General features: G+C 36.0%; 1 protein-coding gene across 6 annotated transcripts in view; it reads right to left on the bottom strand.

Moving 5' to 3' along the window:
* Window positions 1-22,539, bottom strand: part of LRRC7 (leucine rich repeat containing 7) — a 643,523-nt gene that overhangs the window by 427,832 nt on the left and 193,152 nt on the right. For all 6 annotated transcript variants that reach the window (XM_063625223.1, XM_063625216.1, XM_063625222.1 and 3 more), the window contains exon 3: window positions 15,996-16,198. In XM_063625223.1, the coding sequence (XP_063481293.1) occupies window positions 15,996-16,198 (203 nt within the window). The remainder of the gene's footprint in view (window positions 1-15,995; window positions 16,199-22,539) is intronic.

Genomic DNA, 22,539 nt, shown 5'->3' with positions numbered 1-22,539 from the left:
GGTCTCTTAAACTTTTCTGCCACTGTATCTCTAACAACAGAATACAGTAAATATGATTTTTCATCTTCACAATTCAGGTGAATTTTGCATTTGATTCTGTAACATATTTATGGTTCTCTCTTAGAAATCATTTAATTAATTGTCATTATAGAAAGACGCAGTACATATTTGCTATGGTAGAACCTGACTCCTGGCCTTATATAGCTCTCCTAATTTTTGAAAGCAAATGTCCATACATGAATTTTACGTATGACTAGAAGTCAGTTCTATGCAAGGTCAGCTTCATAATCTCTTTGAAGTAATCTTACATTTCTGTAACAAGTTAAGAGTGGCCTGACTTTCTAAGAGTGCCTGGTCAAGAACTGGATCTCAAAGTGGTTCTAAATCAGAGAGGGCATTCTACTAATGTGGCAGTTTGGACTCACTTCTAGAATGAAATCAGCCTTTTGGAGTTGATAGGGGATTAATTCTCTAGAGTGTAACAAACTGTCAAGTCACATACTAAGGATTAAGCTGGAAATGAATAATATTAAAACATGCAATAACCAAGTAACAACTATTAAAAGCAGCAGTGAAAAGAACAGATAGCAGAAATTGAAACACCTTAATGAAATTACATTTTTACTTTTTACCTTATTTAATTTGCTCAAATCATGTTTTATAATGTACTTGAGCCCTGGACATATATTTTTATCAGTGTGGCTTTTATAAGACACATTGATAAATCATTTTCAAAAGGAAGTGCTATTATATTGTCAGATTTGATCAGCTCTCCCAAAAGACTAATCCCTGTGTTTTTCTTTTCTAGCTCAATTCTCTTTTTCTCTTTAAAATTTTTTAAATAAAAATATCTCAGTTCTTTTTCCTCTTCTTCACATCCCACAATCTCTCTTCCACAGATAGTTGCTTTCAACTCTTTTAGCTATTACTTCTTGTATTTTCTTCTACATTTCTAAAGATGTGCATGTATTTCTTTGTCTTTTTCTATCAACTGTAGAGATTGTGTATTTATTTCATATTATGGCACTTGAAAAATCATATCATCTCTCACCACCAAAGCCACCATCAGTTTTTTTCCTAATCTTCCCAGCATACTTACATCCAAATCTTCAGTTAAATCAGTAGTAAATGTTGACATTAATAATGTGGATTAGTTCCCTGTGTTTGCTTTACTCATAAAAGTTTTTTTAAACATAAATATAATATGTATATTTAAAGTATGTAACATGATGTTACAGAATACACATAGATAGCAAAAAGGCTACTGTAGTGAAGCAAATTAACATATAAATCACCTCACTTTTCTTTGTTTCTGCGGCAAGAGTAGCTAAAATCTACTCATTAAGCATCAATTTCATACAGTGCAGTTTTATTACCTATAGTCCTCATGCTGTACATTAGATTTCTAGATTTGTTCATCCTATGTATATGCTACTCATAAACTTTTTTTGTTCCTGAAGTTGCTTAATTTTTTAGCTTGTTTTTTTTCTGTACATTTATCCTTAATTTTCTCCAAATGCTCAAAAAGCTTTGTCAAATGTCAAGCAATTATATTTCTAAACATAAAGCACATCGGATAAATTGCTAGGTCTACATTTTATTCTAGACCAATTCACTCCTGTGCCCTGTATAGCCGGCTGCAGCATGGGAAGATTGCTCTCTCAAGGTGATGAACACCTGGCTTTGTAAGATATTCCTTCACTGCTCTTCTGAACCGGGCCCTGGTGCCTGGATTCTATGCCTCCCTTCTTTTTGCCTACACAGATATCCTGTAGCAGAAACCTAGGAGTCACCTGTGACCCATTTTGCTCCTTCCCCCAGTATCAAGATGGCCAGTCCAGTAAAATTAGGTGTCACTCTGTCTCTCAGGCTGTAGAGGTGTGATCATAGCTTGCTACAGTCTTGAACTCTTGGGCTCAAGCAATCCTCCTGCCTCAGCCTCCCCAGTAGCAGGGATAACAAGTGCAAGCCACCATGCCCAGCTCTATTTTCTAGTTGTATAACCTTTAGTACATTCTTTAACCTCATTGTGCTTTAAGGCCCTTAAATTTAGTGAAGATAACAAAACCTATTGGGCAGGGTTGTTCTGAGGACATAAAAGCTATTGCATATGAAGTCCTTAGCACAGAACAGATGATCAATAAACTTTTGTTGCATTTCCTGCCTTCTTAGCTGTTCATTTGTCTTTTCGGTTTCTTCTGGTCCAGGTATATAGGCCAATAAAGGAGATTTTAGGAGAACTTGCCTTTGGTATCTGTTTTTCAACTACCCACCACTTTAAGAAGAAACTTTATAAAATACAACTAATTTATACATTTAAGGCCCTTAATTCCTTATAAGTGATAGTCCTCTTTAATCCCAAATTTCATGTACCCCACTCTCTCACCCTCTCGGTTTGTCACTTCCCGTCCTTTCAGCTCACGGCATTTCTTTCACACATTGGAACCTCTATGGTTTGAACCAAACTTCAGTGTCCATCATGTCCCTCAAGTCCTCCCAACCATCATCATCTGCACCCATATTTTCTTCTTTCTCTTTCATTACAATGAATGAAGTACGTCTATTCCTCCCCTTTATGCATTCTGAGGATCTCCTATCCTTTTCCCTTCAGGACTTTGCTCCTGTAATTATTCCATCAATTTCCTGCATCTGGTTTCTCCCCCTTTCTTCTTATTTAATTCTATTCATGAACAAATGTGCCTTCATGTCACTGATCTTAAAACAAAATGTACTTTGACCTCATGCACTTTTCTAGCTGGTCCCATTTTTCTGCTTTCCCTAACAACAAAACATTTTAAGTAGAGATGTTTATATCACCATTGTCTCTTTAATCGACTTCAATCAGGTTTTCACCGTACTGCTCTTACTAAGCTCACCAACGACTTCCATACTAGCAAATACAATGGTCTCTCCTCTATCCTCTTAGCCAATCTCTCTCAGTTTATACTCCCTCTTTTTAAAACACTTTCTGTTCTTTTCTTGGTTTTCATGACAACATAAATTTTCTTCCTATATCCTCAAAAACCCTCCTTTCCTTGTTTTCCTCCTCTATCAATAGCAACTCTTTCTAAATTTCCTTTCTGGTCCTAATCCCCTATCTCTCAAATCCATTTCATTAGCAAATTTTGTTAACTTTGCCTACAAAACATAGTCTGAAATTCTTGTCTTCACTATCATCAGTCTAGTTGAAGCCACCAACCTCTCACCTGAACAACTGCAATAGCCTCCAATCTCTGTCTCTGCTCTTGACATGCTACAATGTATTTCCACTGCAACCAGAGTGGTATTTTTAAAATAAAAGTAATTTCATGTTATTGTTTCTCTTAGAATTCTTCAGTGTCCCTTCATGTTACTTAGAAAAAAATCTTAAGACAATTCCTAGCGTATTTGAACATGTATGATTTAGCCCCAGTCTTTCTCCTGCAACCTCTCCCACCTGCCTCTCCTGTGGCGCCTTGTACCACTTTTCCCTTCATTCTTTACACACCCTCCTTCTTCCTGTCCTGTAAATATGCCACACTCCTTAGAGTGTCCCCTTTGCCTAGAATGTTCTTTCTCTGAGCTTGCATGACCTTGCACAGTTGACCCCTCGCTGTCATTCCGAACTCAACACAAAAGATCCTTTTTTAGGCATTTACTTCACTTTCCACCTCAAGTACCCTCTCAGGAATTCCCCTCCTTTATTTTATTTTCTTTCTTTTTTCTTATTTATTTATTTAGAGACAGAGTTTCGCTCTTGTTGCCCAGGCTGGAATGCAGTGGCACAATTTCACCTCACTGCAGCCTCCACCTCCTGGGTTCAAGCGATTCTCCTGCCTCAGCCTACTGAGTAGCTGGCATTACAGGCGCCACCATCATGCCTGGCTAATGTTTTGTATTTTTAGGAGAGATGGGGTTTCATCATGTTGGCCAGGCTGGTCTTGAACTCTTGACCTCAGGTGATCCGCCATCCTCGGCCTCCCAAAGTGCTGGGATTGCAGGTGTGAGCCACCACGCCTGGCCCCCTGCTTTATTTTCTTAATGGCGTTTGCCATCACCTAACACTTTCATTTTAAATTGTTTGTTGATTTACATGCTCCTTTTGGAGCAAGATAGATTTTGTGAGAATAGAAACTCGTTGATCTTCCTCAATAATATATCTCTGGCACCTAGAACAATGCTTGCACAAAATTGGTAATCAAGAAATGCTTGCTGAATGAACAAACAAATCAATTGATATATTTTACCTAAAATCTTGAGTTTTTTGTATCATTTATCAAAAATTGGCAGGAAAAATCAGGAAATTTGTTGTTGAATCAGATTTTAATGAGATTTGATATCTGGGTAAAGGTTAGAAATAAATGATGGCATGAGTAAGTCATCTTACTCATAAACTTGTAGAAGATTATAAAACTGCTTAAAAAATGACTGGGATACTACAGATGTCAGTTTCTCATTGACTCACATAATTAAGAGTTGCTGATACTATAAATTTTCAAATAATAAAACATTTTAAGCAAAAACAAAAATCTAAGTAAGCAAAAATTATTTACTATTTTCCACATTCAAACTATGTTTTTGCTAATCTTCATGTCCTTCATCTCATTCTTCCTTAGGGCTTTAGAGAGTTAATCTACATTATTTATTGAAAGAAATAATGGCATTCATTTAAATGCCAAAATAATTGCAATTAAAGATCATATATGAAAAAAAGATGCTTTAGGAAAGAGATTAAACAGAGTCAAATTTTGATCATTTATGTATCACATATGCATATATATGAGATAGTTTTGTCCTGGATGTAGTTTTATATATTCAGAAAAATTGTATACATTTGGCGCTGGGGGACAAAATCATGCAACCTTGTTAGTTATAGGTTCTCGTATTTCAGGAAACATTAATCAAAAGTGGATACATGACTTAGGTCAGGTGAATCTAAGTTTTCTACTGGAGGATAGAATCATGCACCAAAATCACTGGTGAGAAAGTGAGACATTTTAAAAGGTCATTTTTTAAACCTTTATTCAAACCCAGGATCTAAGGAGAGCCCTCCATGGATATATGTGGGGCTACTTATGCCAAGGCTACAGAACATTCCTTGTTTATGAAAGACAAACCCTTAAGGGAATTAGTGTTCACAGAAATTTTAAAACGGGGCAACTTTATTAAACAAGTGGCAATTTTTTTATTCTACATTCGCGAGTTTAGGCTGTGTTAAATCTCGAGCAACATATTTCATATTCTCAATCATGACAATTGTTTAAGCAGCAATTATAGTGATAGAAGTAGTTTTTTCATTTCAAAATATTCCTTTTTAAGTAGGAGGAAAAAATAATCAATGATCATTCAAGTTTTGATAAACTACAATCACAACCATGAAATGGCATTTCAAAATTTGTCACCCTAAGATCTTTCTCCTTTGATCTCATTAGATCTCACACAAAATAAGTGTCCTTGTTTTCAAATAGTTTTACTTAAAGTTTTAAGAAAAACATGGCCTTGAACTAATACATCTTAAGTTAAAAATACCAGTGAATGAAAAGAAGCATCAATTGAAAGCATATAATATGCAGAATATTAGAGGATGCTTTGTTTTTGTTTATTTTGCTTGTCGGACATCCATTTCCCCTTATTCCATTAGAACCTTGATCTTCCTTTTAATGACATCCCTCATTGTACATTGTGGAGACAGCAGGAATTTGAATCTTGAACAACTGTCACGGTTACATGGGGGTCTTTGTAAATTGCCATCCTCAGAAGATCAGCATTGTGTGGCCCAGACCATCACCGTTCTGTGAATTCTGAGCAGCAGTCTAGAACTCTCTTGGTTCCTGTCCTTTTTCCATGTAAAGTTCATCAGGCTCCTATTAATTCTATGAGCCTGGATATATTTCCAGTAAGTGTTCATCTTTACCTAAAATGGCCAGTTGGTTTTTCTGGCCTACAATAAAAAAAAACTAACTGACACAACTGTAAATCCATATTAAATAGTAATCTATAGCCATTGGTTAAGCAACTAAAAGAGCTTTCTGTTATTTTAGTGTTATATTTGTCTTTATTTTAACTATACCAAGCAACTTCATTAAACAACTCTTGTTTCTTATTAAAATAAGCCATTTCTCTTAACTCAACAGTTATACATGTTAAATATCCCTTATACTTGGAACCAGAGTGTTTTGGATTTCAATTTCTTTTCTTCAGATTTTGGAATACTTGCATATACATACTGAGATATCTTGGGGGTGGGACCAGAGTCTAAACACAAAATTCATTTATCTTCATATAAACTTTATACACATAACCTGAAGGTAATTTTATACAATATTTTAAAATCACTTTTGTGCATGAAACTAAGTTTTGACTGTGACCTGTCATATGAGATCAGCTGTGAAATTTTCTGATTGTAATATTATGTCTGTGCTCAAAAAGTTTCAGATTTTGGAGCATTTCAGATTTCAGTTTTTCAGATTAGGGACGCTCACCCTGTAGATTACTTTGCTGTTTTTAAATTACTTTCACATACTTTATATTATTTGATCATCGCCACAATTGTAGGAGATGGGCAAGAACAAATCTAGATGAGCAGCTACTGCAAATGAAGATGCTAAGGCTCAAAGGAGTGAAACAATATGTCTGAAGTCACATGACTAATTAGTGGCACAACTTGTGTTAAACCTAGGTCCTCTCTTGCTGGAATTCTTTACATTGTACTGTAGTACATCTGTGATAATAACTGGTAACTATAGTTACTACGCTGTTTGTCAGAATGCTTCCTTCTATTGTTGGTTGTTTTTGTCTATTTAAAAAGAAGCTTATACTAGTGAATCACAAAATATTGTTTGGAAAGAATTTTAGAAAACCTATTCCATCCCACATCCCCAAACATAAAAGCACGTTCCATGACATCTGACCTTTGACTGCTCTTAGACTCAAACAGCACATTCCTTTACTTGAGCGAACATTATGTGACAGCTCTAATTTATATGGATAAAAGTACTAAGAGTTTGGGAGGAAGGAAAAATGCAAAGAGTGTGTTGTATTAGGTCCTGTCTTATGGAGGAATCACATAAACTATCCCATATCATCCCAACTCCCAGGATCAGCATCAAAAATATAAAAACTGCTACAAGAGAGTTATATTTTCTGTGTTTTATGCATATGCAGATATGTTCCTACTTTCCCCTTCCTTCCTCACCTATGGCCACTGTCAAAGCTCCCATTCCTTGTAAAATAACACACAGCATATCAGAGGGAGATCTTTACGGTGATGTTTTATGGCCATGATAAAGTAGTTAGGCAGTATCTTAATACTGGTTAACACAATCAGGTTGTATGAGATATCTCTTAGAGACACAATGAGGCTTAAAATTTTGTCCAGGCTGAATAAGTGGTGGTGATAGTGGGTGTTGTTATTTTGTATGAGATAATGGGGAAAAGCTTCTCCAGTGATGTTTGAGCGGAGATCTGAAGGAAACAAAGGAGCAAGCCATGGGGCAGAGCAAGCCTGGCAGTGGAAAAACCAAGGGGAAAGTCTCCGAGGAGAAACCTGCTTGGCATTTATGTGGTCAAACTGCTCCAGCACAATTGTCGGAGCCCATTTGCCAGTCGTGAACATGGAGCTCTAGCTGGCATGACTCAGATGCATTTTTGTTGTTCATTTATTTTCTAAAGAGTTGGGGAGGATTTCTGCTATTTCATGGGCCAGTGACTGAAGCCAGCCCATGATAAAATTTTCACCAGCCTAAAACATACCTTTGTGATAAATCCCTGACTGCGTTATATTGAATGATCGGTGTTTCAGCTACAAAGCCCAGCATGAGTGGCCGGCATGGAGTAGTGAGCATCATACAGCTGTCTTCCTGCAGCCCTCACCTGGACCTGGCTTCTTAGTGTCTGCTTTTTTCCCCTCACCTAGGGCAAGCAACTGTGGATATATGGAGGCTGTTTCTTTCTGGCACCTCACAGCTTACTGACAATATTCTATATTGAGTGTAATATTGTTAAAAATTTACCTTCATTTTCACTGCATACTTTTATGAAATTGAATTTCAACCAGTGCCTAATTAAAACAAAATACTGGATTGGCCAGGCGCGGTGGCTCATGTCTGTAAATCCAGCACTTTGGGAGGCTGACGCGGAAGGATCACTTGAGGCTAGGAGTTTGAGACCAGCTTGGGCAATATACATAACAAAGAACATAATACCACTTCTCTGTAAAAAATTATCTCGGCATGGTGGCACACACCTGTAGTCCCAAATACTCAGGAGGCTGAGGAGGGAGGATCACTTGAGCCCAGGAGTTCGAGGGTGCAGTAAGCTACGACTGTGCCACTGCATGCCAGACGGTGCGACAGAGTGAGACTCTTGTCTCTTAAAAAATAAATAAATAAAATTAAAAAACAAAACTCTAAATACTGGAGGAAGTTGGGTATTGGAATTCAATTTTATGTATACTAAAGACATAAAGCTCCAAACTGATGGATTTGTATTAAGAAAATAGTTACACATATGTGTTACAGAAAAATAACATTTTGTAACAAAATTTCTGCATTTATAAAAGTGTCATTCTATTTTTTAAAAAAATGACATACGGTATATTCATACAAAGGAACATTATTGTCAATAAAAAGGAATGAAGTACTGACACATGCTACAGCATGGATGAACCCTGAAAACATGGTGCTCAGTGAAGACAGTCACAAAAGGACCCATGCTATGTAATTCCGTTTATATGAAATTTCTGAAATCGGCAAATTGATGGAGAAATAAGTTGCCAGGGGCGAGGAGAAGCAGGGAACATGGAGTGACTGCTAATAGATATGGGCGGTTTCTCAAAGGGTGGTGAAAATGTTCTAGAATTAGACAGTGATGACGGCTGTGCAATTCTGTGAAAATAACAACTGAATTTGTAAAAATGAATTTGATGGAACGTAAATTACATCTCAACAAAACTTTTAAGAAAAAAAGACAGTGTAAGTTTATTGCCTGTTTTTTCTTGTAGAAGGATGCCATTTGTTTCGTGCTTATGATTGTTTTCTACCTTTGGGTGTGAAAGCATTTACAATTAAATAATAAAAGTCATATATGAGTGTTTTAAAAATGTTTACTTAGCAAAAGAAAGAGAATGTCAGTTCCCACAGTTTGCTGGATTTTTCAACCCAGAAGCCTGGGATCAACTGATCTGCGTCATGCTGAGGTAAAAGCAGCATCAAATGAAGACACCATCAATGTGCCTCCAGGAAATGAGTAAGTTTTAAGAACACGTAGCTTGGTTTTCCTGCTAATTACTTTAAAATATCTGTATAACTTTTCTACATCTCACTGATGTTGTATCCACTCTGAGTGTTTTATGGCACTCTGATAGGAAGCAAGAACTTCACCCTTCAGACACAAAACAGTTAATTTGTGATCTCTATAAGTGAAATGAGCAAGACCTTAAATCTCAAATGTCTTAGTGGATTGAAAATATCTAGAATTAGCTTTGAAAGTGCTACACAGTAAATTGCTCTCTTTGTCTTCTGTTCATTAGAGCAAATAGGTTTTATAAGTTATAGAAACCTAGATCAAAATCAGTTGGGATGTTGCATTCCTCTCACCCATGGAGAGATTTTTTGGCTTCATGAGCATAATAAAATTTCCCAATTTTGCCTCTCTGTGCAAAGTTGTCATGACTGCTGGGGGAAACACAAATAACTTCTGGTCAAGTTCCAGCAGTGAGTTTATACTATCATTTCACTTTTTAAAGTTTAATATTTTTTTCTCTGTAATTGTCTTTTTCCTTTCTAAGGACTTTTTTTTTTTTTTTTTTTTTGTCTGTTGATTTTTACTAACTTCTTGAAAGGATGACTCTTAAATATCTGTCTCCAACTATGACTCCTCTCCTGAGTTTGTTTACATTTTGTTTATTGCTTTTTGGGGTACTTTCACGTGGATAAATATTTTTATTTGATAATGTATTATCTAAAACCAAGCTAACAACTGCTATCTGTGCAGAAGAAAGTAACTATGATGGTTAGGAGTCTAGATAGCATGTCTGAAAAATAGTCAAGAGAAGTTGGAAACTTGTCTTAGAAAAGAGAACCCTTAAGCAAAGTACACGAGTTTTTAAAAATACTTGAAGGATCAAGACAGTGATGATGGATGCATAGTTTCTTGTTCAGTGAAGTCGTCCCTTAATAATCTGTATCACCCTGAGCTCCTAGCCAAGTGCTGAATGGACAGATAGATGGATGGAAATAGGGAAACATCATTAACATATTACAGAGTTTTCTAAACATTAGAACTTTCCAGTAATATAATGGTCTATCCTTTAAATTAGTGATTTTTTTCCACTGCTAAAAATGTTCACAAAGAGCTTGGGTGACCATTGCAAGAGAAATAATAAGCATACGATTCTGCATTGGGTGGAAAGTTGAACTACTTGTTAGGATGGGCTCGCGAAGAGCAGTGGTCCCTGCCAGCACTAATGGACAAAAAGCAAAATTTCTGTTCAGTTATCCACTGAGATTCTGATTTGTTTTTACTGCAGCATAACTTCTCCTTTCCTAATACGTAGTCTTTGGTAATAATTTTGGATAGGACTCTAACATGCCATGTGGCCCAAGGAAAGTCAATTAACTTTTCCCTTTGGATTTACTTATCAGTAAAAATTGAGGACTAAATTAAATAATCTCCAGGGTTGCTTCTAATAAAAATAATGTAATATTGTTATTGTGTGAGTCAAGAAAATTCTCTGGGGAAGTAGTGGTATTATCACAAATGTGTTGATGTAACTGTGTAGGGTCAGAACCCTATCACGTTTTATGGACCAGGGAATGTTTTCCTACAAGAGGTCTTTGAAGATTTCAGATAAAGAGAATGTCATGCCACAATATTTTTTGTCGAACAGTCAACACTAGAACTATCCTGAGATGTTACATAATCTTACTTTTGTTTGATTCAGGGTAAATTAAATGGAAATCATATTTCAGCTGTGATAGAATAATAAATACCAGTTATTGAATATTTTTCTATTCCAGGTATTCCACTGACATCATCTTGCCCAGTTATCGATCTATCTATCTATCTATCTATCTATCTATCTATCTATCTATCTATCCATCCACTTACCCACCCACAGAAGACAGCGTTGTTACTTCCCCAGTTTTACTAATGAAGAAACAGGTTTCCAGGAAAAATACTTTTCTAACCAAATACCAACGCTAGGATATAATTCCAGATTTGTCTGGGTCAAAAGCTCTGGTTCTTGATCTCTAAAATATTTTTGGAGTGGGTTGTAAACTTTTAAGCCAAGAAAATGATGAAAGTATGGTGCTTAAAATTTAGTCTCATTTCTTTTACATGTGGTTAAATTGATTTCATCTACCAAATTCACTCTCCAGGTCTTTCAATTTTAGTCATATGTTGGCTTTTCCAAAATTAATTATAATCTCTTTTTTAAAGTTCTTCAGTTTCAAGAAGTTTTTTTGGCAGATTTTCCTCTTTATTGCTTTTTTGCAAATTTGCCATCCCACACTACTTCATATATAATATGCACCTGTTATGGTCTATTACTCTGTCTATAATTTTAAGTTCCTAATTCAAAATAACAAGCAGAACAGTACTAAATTATAAGCTGCGTGGATTTCTATCATTGTGTGAAAGGCATGTCATTTTGTATTTTTACCTTTCACTACAGAAAATTAAGACACACAGATTGAACTATTCCTAATCAAAATACTTCCTGTTCTTTCATATCTATTATTGTATCTTTTCTGACACACTCTTGATATATCTTCCTTAATGCCTTTTACCTTGACTTTTTGTTCTCTACCCGTTGTATTATATAACATCCTATAGTAGAGATTCATGACCAATTATAATATTCTCTGTGTACAATATCAGAAAGCAAAGAATAAATACATATATAAAAGATAATTCTTACTTGATGTAATATCAAGAATAAAAATGGCTATCTTATTATTCAACAAATCTGAATAACAACTCAAAGAAAACCATAAAATAAAATGGCAGACAAAAGTAATTTTTATTTAATCTAACTTTAAAGATTTAAATCCTTGGCCGGGCGCGGTGGCTCATGCTTGTAATCCCAGCACTTTGGGAGGCCGAGGCGGGCGGATCACGAGGTCAGGAGATCGAGACCACGGTGAAACCCTGTCTCTACTAAAAATACAAAAAATTAGCCTGGCGTGGTGGCGGGCGCCTGTAGTCCCAGCTACTCGGAGAGGCTGAGGCAGGAGAATGGCGTGAACCCGGGAGGCGGAGCTTGCAGTGAGCCGAGATTGCACCACTGCACTCCAGCCTGGGCGACAGAGCGAGACTCCGTCTCAAAAAAAAAAAAAAAAAAAAAAAAAAAAAAAAAAAAGATTTAAATCCTTAAAGAGCTCAATGCTCTGCCTATAGGCCATTAAAAACTTTATACATAGTTTTTTATTTTGAGCCATTTTTCCTCTTGAAATAATTATTTTATAGCAGTTTCTTTATAGTGCACATTATGGTTATCTCTGCAAGAGCTGTTTTACCCTTTCCACCCCTTCCCCTTGTACTGCTGCCAGCAGCCAGAACTCTACAGAGGTGACCCGTTATTATTTAGCCCAATCACAGTAATCCCACTTTTCTTATAGTAGCTTATTCTGTACTCAGATAGCAAAGGAATTACATCAGCAGTAAACATGTGACACAATTAATGCTAATGAGATCTGCAGACAAATTAGTTGAAGAACTTTAGGTGAGACATTTTGTGTCCTTCTCAGAAAGAGTTTTAAGGAGTCAGATATTTCTGTTTTTGGATGCTGTGGAGGTGAACTCTAGAACTCCTGCAGCCATTCTGCTACCATGAGAAAAGTCAGCTTCAGAATAAATTTGTTCCTGCCAAGGTGAATAGAAACACATCGCCTCTGATTACTGCCCTGAGATGCATCTTCCACTTACGAGAGCCAATCAAACCTATTTCTTTGTAAAGTCAGTTTGTGTTGGGTTTTCTGTTACGTGAAACACATATAATGAACTCTGATACATTATTCCTTTCATTTTTGTATTTCCTATTTTTTTCCAATAATGCACAAATACATCTATGTACTGTTTGGATCATACCTCAATATCAGATCATTAGATCATATTTCAATATATCAGATACTTTAAGGGAAACTAGCTTACATGGCTGTTTTATGAAAGTAAAAAATTCAACCTTGAAACTCACAGAAACCTTAAAAGATTATGTAAAACTTCTTTGAAATGTATAAGGTAGGTCAATGATAAAGGATAATAAATTCTCCTTAACTGTAATACACTGGTAAAATATATTAAGTGTTTGGTGTACTTAAATTATTTTTAATTATTGTTAGTCAATTATTTTAACTAACCAAACAGACAAAATATCTTAAAATTTCTCTTCCAAGCCCACTTAGGATCCTAGTGAGTTCCTTGATGTATAAGACTTTTCAATGGAATTATCTTATCAATGCGTTAAGCCAAACAATACTATGTGACTTTCAAGAACTTTCATAACCTGAGTCCTCCCCCAGTCTCCCTACATATTGTCTGCATCCACATCCATGCACCTGCAGTTCCAGACCCTTCACAACTCTGCTCCCTTCAAATCTTTTTTTTTTTTTTTTGAGACAGAGTCTTGCTCTGTCGCCCAGGCTGGAGTGCAGTGGCGCGATCTCGGCTCACTGCAAGCTCCGCCTCCCGGGTTCACGCCATTCTCCTGCCTCAGCCTCTCCGAGTAGCTGGGACTACAGGCGCCCGCCACCACGCCCGGCTAATTTTTTTTTTTGTATTTTTAGTAGAGACGGGGTTTCATCGTGGTCTCGATCTCCTGACCTCGTGATCCGCCCGCCTCGGCCTCCCAAAGTGCTGGGATTACAAGCGTGAGCCACCGCGCCCGGCTCCCTTCAACTCTTGATGCATCTTAAATTTTCCATCTGTGCTTTTTGGTCAAGCTCTTCTTTTACTTCTCCAAAAATGGAGCTCTTCTCTATACATACGCTCTACAGTGGTACTTGGCTCTTTAGCTCCGATTATACATCACTGAGCACTTGCCTCTAATGCTTCAGTTTTTCTCTGTAATTAGGTTGTCAGATCTGGAAGGGCAGAGATTGAGATTTATTTCTCTTGTAAGCCCCCTAAAACTTCAAGTATTGTGTAGTAGAGTGGATATTAAATAAATACTTGCTTGATAAATTACTCACGTTTTTACTACCTATCTTACAAAATTCGTTGCATAGAAATGGAAAAAGATTTAAAATGACCAGATTGGCTTAGGGTTGCTAGATTTAGCCAATAAAAGTACAGGATAAGTTAAATTTGAACATCAGGTAAATAAAAAAATTTTTAGTGTAAATGTATCCCATACAAAATTTGGGACATAATTTTACAAAAATGTTGTCTGTTTCTGAATTTAAAAGTAAAATATAACTGGGTGTCCTCTATTTTTTTCTGGCAATCCTAGATTGGCCTGATCTAGAAACCCACCACCCCCCATGTCTATTTTCCTAAATTAGAATGAGTTACCACATTTATGACTTATTCAACCTTATATACTTTTGCTAATCAAGTCCTGTGGCATATAAAGTTCTCTGCATTGTTCTATCAGTCAGGGACAACAGAGACTCAGTATCTATTATGTGAAATTCATCATGCCTGCCCATGTACCAGGAAACAGAGATGAATACGGCGCCATCTTTGCCCTCAAGTAGTTCCTCATCCGGTCCAACAGACAGTCCATTTCAGTCCAGGCTTTAGTTGATGTGCAATCCTAGTGTGAATCCATGTAGTCAATAATATTTTTTATAGGCCTGACCTACCCCTAAAAAATACACTATACCTGTGTATAGTGTCATCTAAGGAAATATCCCAGACGACACAATACACAGGTCATCAAAAATGAAGTATATTGTTTTTGAAGTACATGTTAAAAAGTTCTTAACTTTGAAGTGTTATGTAAACAGCATAATTTATAATTCTACATTTGATCTTAGCCAAAAGGCTGGCAAGTGATAATTTATAACTCTAAATAAAAATAATTATTCATATTTTGATCAGCATATTGAAATATCAGATTCTGATAATTAATTTCAAGTTTTTATTGTGGAAGATTCTTTTTCTGATTACTGGATATTTAATATACATTTTTACTTTTTAGCATAAGCAACAGAAATTGAGTTCATGACTTTTTTTCCCTTCTCAGCCGTATAAATACTTCACAGGTAAATACCATGCTAACTACATAATCTGGGTTACTTACTTAGGTGACTGTTAGGATTCCTTGATTTAGATTTTGAACTTCTCTGCTGTGTGGTCTTCATCTGCTTTAGCTAATCTCTTATCATCCAGTCTTTTTAGCAACAAGGAATAAGGTCACAGGAGACCTGGTTTTCTTTGCATGGCACAATGCCATAATGGCAGTGTGTCTGTGCAGGTGTGCACGTGTGTGGGTGTGTGTGTGCATGTGCACAAAGTTTGATAGTTTCAAATTCCTAGTAAACCTTTTACTAGTTATATGCCACATACATCCAGTGCTACTTGTAATAATCAAATATTTTACATACAGGTACAAAAACATGTTTTTCATAATGGCATTAATGTGTGTAAAAGCATTTCTTAGACTTAGAGCATACAATTCAAGGTTGTAATATAATGTCACCTTAATATACAACATACAAATTTTCAGTTCTGGAGTAGTGTCATACTTTTCCTTTCTTTCTAAACATAAACTATTGATCTCAACCCTCTACTCTATATTTTTATAGAGGTCATTTTAAATGAAGATAACGAGGCATAATCCATCAAATGGTGGTTTCCATAGAGCTCAATTTGTTATTAACAGAGGCCTGTGAAATCATAAATGGAGTAATATTAAAAGGTAATGAGAATATTGGGGGAAGTTATATCAATTTCAATGACTTGTCAGTTACCTAGATAGGAGCCCATAGTTCACATTATCATTATAATAAAGTCTTTGAAAGTTATGAAATACTCATTTACATCGTATATTTTAGGTTGCCAAAAGTTACCTTGGGTAGTTCTTCAATTTGATTGGCATCTAGATAAAGCTCCTCTAATGTTCGTTCGAAGTTAAAGACCTCCTTTGGCACCTGCTGAAGACTGCAGTGGGAGTAATCTAAAACGGAGATGATTTCTTCTTCACCTCGGAAACATCGGCATGGCACCAGACGGCCGATGATTTTCTGTTTGGTGGTCATCTCCAGGCACTGCACTAGAGAAACGCAGAAACAAAACAAAAACAAAACAGCTTATCCAGTGCCCTCGGAAGGCATTCTTGTAATATTTAAAGCTTAGAAATTTAATTTTGGTATATAGTCTAGAATACTCTAAAGTAGGACACACACATGCATTGTATCATTAAATCCTTAAACAGCCCTGCGAGGTATGTGAAATAGGTTTTATTCCCATCTAGCAAATTCGAAAATGGGCTCAAAAAGTGTAAGAGATTTCCCATCATCACACAGCTTTGGCATGGCAGAATCGAATTAGGATGCAATCCTGTTTCAGTTCTAGGCTACTATGATGCTTACCTCCTCACTTGAAACATGGAGCTATGTTTTCTATTTTTACACAAATTACAGTGCAGAAGAGAAACTTCCAGAATTTGTGGAAAAAAACATTTCTCCCATTTCTGTAAAAATACTCATGTTTCAATCCCAAAGTTTATGATGTACTCTTTTTAGCCCACAGATTTCATCAGTGAATAGATATTTACTGAATAACAGCTGTTTCAGGCACTGCTCTAGTGGAGACAGCGATGCATTGAACAAAGACCCTGTTTTCATGGAGTTTTTATTCCATGGGAACTACAGATTATAATTGGACTGGTTATTCACTTCCAAATGGGGATCTATCTTTATGAACCTTGTAATATGGGATAAAACAACTTGTAATTATGGTAGAAATTCCTGTGACACTCCTGACACACCTTTCTCCTATTCCTCTAGGTTAAACTGACCAAATACCGTGAAATTTTGCAAAGACTTTTGTCATGGCACCTTCAACATTTTATTCAATCTACTGTTTTTCAAGTATTTTTTCCTCCTAAGCAGTAAGGCCTCTTCAGGGCAGTGATTATTTTGTTCATTCTTGTATTTATCTTGGTACTTGATATATAGTATGTATTTAACAACAACTGTAGAATAAACAAATGAAAGCATGAATGAATAAATGAATATATTTGGGACTCTCCTCCTAATCACCATCAGCTACTGATAATTGCTTGAAAAACTTATTTTAACGAAAAGGTCACTATCTCTGTGAATGTCTTCCCAGGAAAGATGAGTAGCATCTTCCTCTGAGTTCCCAGACCACTAATCATATTGTTTTCCCAATTGTGTGTGCTATTTCCCCATGTATCAGGCAAGTTCTCTGAGGAGATCTTGTTTCACTTATCCTTAAATTTACAGTACACAGTACAGTTTGCCAACCACAGAATTAAAACTTCATAAACATGAATTTGAAACTTGCATTTAACTTGCCAATATATTTTTACGTAGTAACACAAATTTATTTCTTACACAGAAATTAGTAACACTTATAAAAACAATGTAGCATTTTGTTTTTAAAATTGCTCATGTTAAGTCAAATTTGGAGACAATCATTATCTAGCAAATTAACGCAGGAAGAGAAAACCAAATACTGCATGTTCTCATTTAGAAGTGGGAGCTAAACACTGCACAGACATGGCCACTAAGAAGGGAACAAAAGACACCGGGGCCTACTTGAGGGTGGAGGGTGGAAGGAGGGTGAGGATTCAAAAAACTACCTGTTGGGTACTATGCTCATTATCTGGGTGATGAAATAATCTGTATATCAAAATTCTGCAACATACAATTTACCCATGTAACCGATGCTGCACATGTGCCCCATGAACATAAATAAAAGTTAGAAGAAAAAAATATTTGGTGGCAATCAAGTAGAACATGCTTTAAGAGGTGTTAGATGTTCAGCCTAAAGTGATCCTTTTTCATTGTTCAACTTCTGACATTAATAAAAGGATATTCTAGGGACAGGTTCATGAATAAATACTTATAGATGATTGTTTGCACATGGTAATCTGTAGAAGGCTGAATAAAAACATTTAAAAAGATGACCTTTCTTCTCCATTACTTTCTGTCTCTCCAACTCCTGTTCTTTTCATTTCTGGGAACCAGAATTGCAAGATTTTGTAACTATTGTTTTACATAACCTTACTTGAAATTCTTGATTGTAGGACTGATGTCTTTCATGTCATTACCTGGCATCTAGCACATAGTAGGCACCCAGTAAATGCACCCTCATAAGTATCTAACATATTATATATAATAGGCACTTAGTAAATGTTTGTTGTGATTATTGCGGTTGTAAAGGGAAGTGGTGATAGCATAGACTATGGTAGTGGCAGCGAGGATAAAAAGAAGTGATGGATTGGGAAGATATTTAAGAAGCAGAATCTAAAAGTTGATGATAGATTAAATGAGAGGTGGAAAGAGAGGCTGTGGGAGAGAGGGGAGGGTCTTGAAAGATTTCCAGGTTTTTAATTTGAGTATCTAGTAGTCACATTAACCCACTCCCAGTGATGCAATAGAGCTGACCCAAGGCACACACCCATTCGCTTCTGTATCCACAGAGGAATAATAAATCAATTGTTCATGCTTCTTGTTGCCCAACATCTCTCACTCACTGTGGCTATTTCTTGATGTCTGTGTTGCTGTCATTGCACATTTCAAATTATGAACCAAGAGGAAAAACAGAATATCCAGCCCTGAACCTAAACCATTTGGCCAGTGTCCACTGTCTACCAAAACTTTTGAAATTTTATTCACTTAGGGCACTTTCCCATTCATTAACTCAAACTCTTCTAGTCATCTTTTTTATTTCTTTGCTCATCCCACAACAGGCCGAACTACTTCCCTGGCCCAGCTTCTTCTCTCCCTGCTGCTCCATGGGAATTCTTCAGTTGTGTCTATACCATGATAAACATCCTTATTGAGGCTCAGTCTCTCTTCATTGAATGCTCCTCACTCCCATCCTCATAGACCCAAATAGAACTTGGTTCTCCCTTAAGGTAATTAGATACCTTACAGCCTTTAAAAGTGGAGCATGCTGATTTTCTCACATCACATGCTGATTAGCCAATTTCTGGTTGGAAGGTGGTATTGCTGTCCCCCTTGCACTCTAAAAACTGTGACTCTTCTCTCATCTTGTAAAATCCCTGTCCATTTGATGGTCTCATGCTCTATTAATTAGAAAGTATTAAGTAGAAAGTATTAATATCTTTCTACTTGTCCTCACACCTTTCCTTTACCAATCTCTTGTACATTCCCATGCTCTCATTGATGACTCTGGCTTCTAGTTTACGGGCTTGCAATCACAATTTCTTCTATTCCTGATTTATGCTCCCCATACGTGATAACTTTCAACTTTGTAGGGGATTTTCCCCCTGAATTTCTAAACAACTTGATTGTAGTGCTACTCCATGACTCCCCTTAACCTCCACTCTGGAGTAACCTTTGAGGAATAACATATCTTTTTGATTTAGTCTGGAGTGGTTGCTTTTCCAGCTGTCATCCTAGAATTTCTCTTCACTATCATCCTGTGAATTTTTCATTTCTTTTCTGTGTTATATTTCCCATTTTCTTGACCCCATGTCATTTTCTTTCTAGATTTATTCCTTCATTTGTGGAACATAACGTCTGTTCACTTGCTGAAAAAGGATTTATGGTAGGTATATTTTTTGAGGACTTGCATGTCAGAAATACCTTTTCTTTATAAATAAAAAATTTTTTATTTATTATATTTTCTAGTTTCCAGGGAAACTAAGTTCCATTCTTATTCAAAATCCTATTTCACACCCACATTCTTCTCCACCAGAAAATTTTAGAATTTTATTTTTCCTCACTCTTGAAAATTCATGAAAATATGCTTTGATGCATTTTTTTAATCTATCATACTAGGTACTTGATAAGCCCTTTCACTCTGGAAGCATTTATCCTGCATTCTGTTAAATTTTTGTTATTATTTAATTGATAAGTTCTTCATTTTTTTTAAAAAAAATCATTTTTCTGTGATTTCTATTAACTGGATGAAGGACCTATCTCTTGGACTTATCCTACAATTCAAGTACTTTTTTCTTTTGAAATTTCCATGTTTTTGTCTTTTTAGTCTATTTTCTGTGAGATTTTCACAACTTTATCTCCTAAATACATGTCTTGACTTACCCTTTATCTAATAGCGTATTTTTACTTACAAGAGTTGTATGTTGTTTCCTGAATGATCTTTTTTCATAGTATCCTATTTGTGTCTCAAGGTGCCATATCATTTTCATTTTCTCAGAAGATATTAACTGCAGACTTTCTGTCTTTTTTCCCTGGCTTCCTGTGTTATTTGAGTTCTACTTTCTGCTTGTTTCTTTTGATTTTCATTTTTCATGGTCAAGGTTGTCCACAAATATCTGGTGATCCCTGACTGTCTTCCTATACTGAAGAATGAAACCCTCAAAAGCTAACTGGAAGTTTTGCAGGCTTGATAGGTTTTAGTCCAGGGTAATCTGGCAGCAAGCCAAAAGATATTCCAGAAAAATATTCTGGAGAAAAATATTCTGGTCTTCTGCCTGGGGTATAGCCATGTTACTATGTATATAGAGACTTTCAGTCAGTTTTCCTATTTTCAATACTAAGTCTCTTCAATTTCTTGCCTGGTACCCAATATTTCCAAGATTCTAAGAAGGTCTGTGGTATATAATCTATTTTCATATCCCTTTGTGGGTACTTTGTTATAACTTGCTAATAATGTGCTTTGCAACTTGTACTATATATGTATATGCATGTATATATGTACACACATATATATGCAATGTAGATATACATTGCATTTATATAAACACATATACATCTTTCTTGTATTCTAAAAATTTCTGAAGTTTCTCATCTGCTGATGTCTCCTTTTATATTTTCTCTATCCTTGCAAAATATATATATATATAAATTTTTGCATATATATAAATATATATACTTTTGCATATATATAAATATACTTTTGCATATATATAAATATACTTTTGCATATATATATTTTATAAGGATAGAGAATATATAGATATGTGTATATATATATATATATATATTCCTTTTAGTTTAGTGGAGTCTCCATTATAACAATAGATATATTAGGAAAGTGAGAGATTCATTTCAATGTTAGTGGAGTCTTTGTTATAAGAATAGATACATCAGGAAAGCAAGGGGTTAATTTCAACGTTTAAAGGAAGTTTTGATTTTAGTTCCTTCTACCCTCTTAATCCTCCCTTAGTTGACGTATTAGCAAGTAGTTCTGGGCACAGAACTATATTGTCCCTTTAAAAACACTCTCCCTTTGGCTTCCCTGACATCGACTCTTCTGACATTTATCCTTCCACTTTGGTTCTTCCCTTTCAATTTTTCGCGGTGTCACTTTCTCTACCCAGACACTGAGAGTGACAGTGTTAGAATTTGTGCCCTAGACTGTTACCCTTCTAATTGTACCCCTTTTTTCTTTACAATATCATTCAGCTTTCCCAACTCTCACTTCATCTATCGTAAGTTACATGGTAAGTGGATGACTGTACATTTTTTTAAATGTCTAATGCAGATTTACTTCCCTCGTCGTTTCTACTTTATGTTTTATGGGCATCTCACAATTTACAAAGATGCGCATTTCTCAGAAGTTGTATGTCACCTGCACATAATTGGCATGATGCTCTTGAGAGGTCCGGAGCACATTATCATTTTCAGGAGCTTGGACGCTGGAGCAAACTGCCTGGCTATGTGACCCAGGGCACATTATTTTACCTCTATCAGTTTCCTCATCTGGAAAATACTAGAATGCATACAAAACACTTAAAATTGTATCTTCAAGTTGTAAGCATTTACTTAGTGTTAGCAATTACTGTTCTACCCAAACCTCCTCCTCCTGTGTGACCAATCTCAGCAAACAGCAGAACCACTGACCTAGTTTCCCAAGACAGAAAGCTTGGCATCAATTTTGATTTCTCCAATTCTCTCACTTTCCACATTTAACAATCACCATCTTCTAAACATTAAATACCCTAAACATTTCCTGAACCAGACTGTTTTTCTTCATCTCAACTACCTATTGACCTAGTTCAAACCATTATCTTCTCTTGCATTTATTCCTGTGTTTCTCTTTCTACTGTTCTCATTCCACAGCATAGCTAGATGACCTATTGAAAACACAAATATGATTATGTCACTCTTTTGCTGCAAATACTTCCGTGACTCCTCTCTGTCCTCAAAGCAAAGTCCAGAATTTTTCCTATGACCTACCAAGTATGATATGATCTCATTGTCTGACTCTTGTGTTCCAGATTCACACCCAGCCCCGTTGCACAGCCTGGCCAGGTACCACTCTTCTCATTGCTTTCTGTGCACTTTACACCTATGGCTTCCTTTTCATTTTTAAGATTATATGACCTCTCCTATACTAGAGCCTTCAGATGTATGGCTGCCTCTGCATAAGGCACAAAGGTATATTTCCCTTGCTTTAAAAAATTTAAATTAAAAAGGGAGAGCGGCT

The sequence above is a fragment of the Symphalangus syndactylus genome, chromosome 12, assembly GCF_028878055.3.
Source record: "Symphalangus syndactylus isolate Jambi chromosome 12, NHGRI_mSymSyn1-v2.1_pri, whole genome shotgun sequence".
Taxonomy (NCBI): Eukaryota; Metazoa; Chordata; class Mammalia; order Primates; family Hylobatidae; genus Symphalangus; species Symphalangus syndactylus.
Note: the sequence above shows the minus strand (reverse complement) of the source record. Positions and strands in the feature narration are given on the sequence as shown.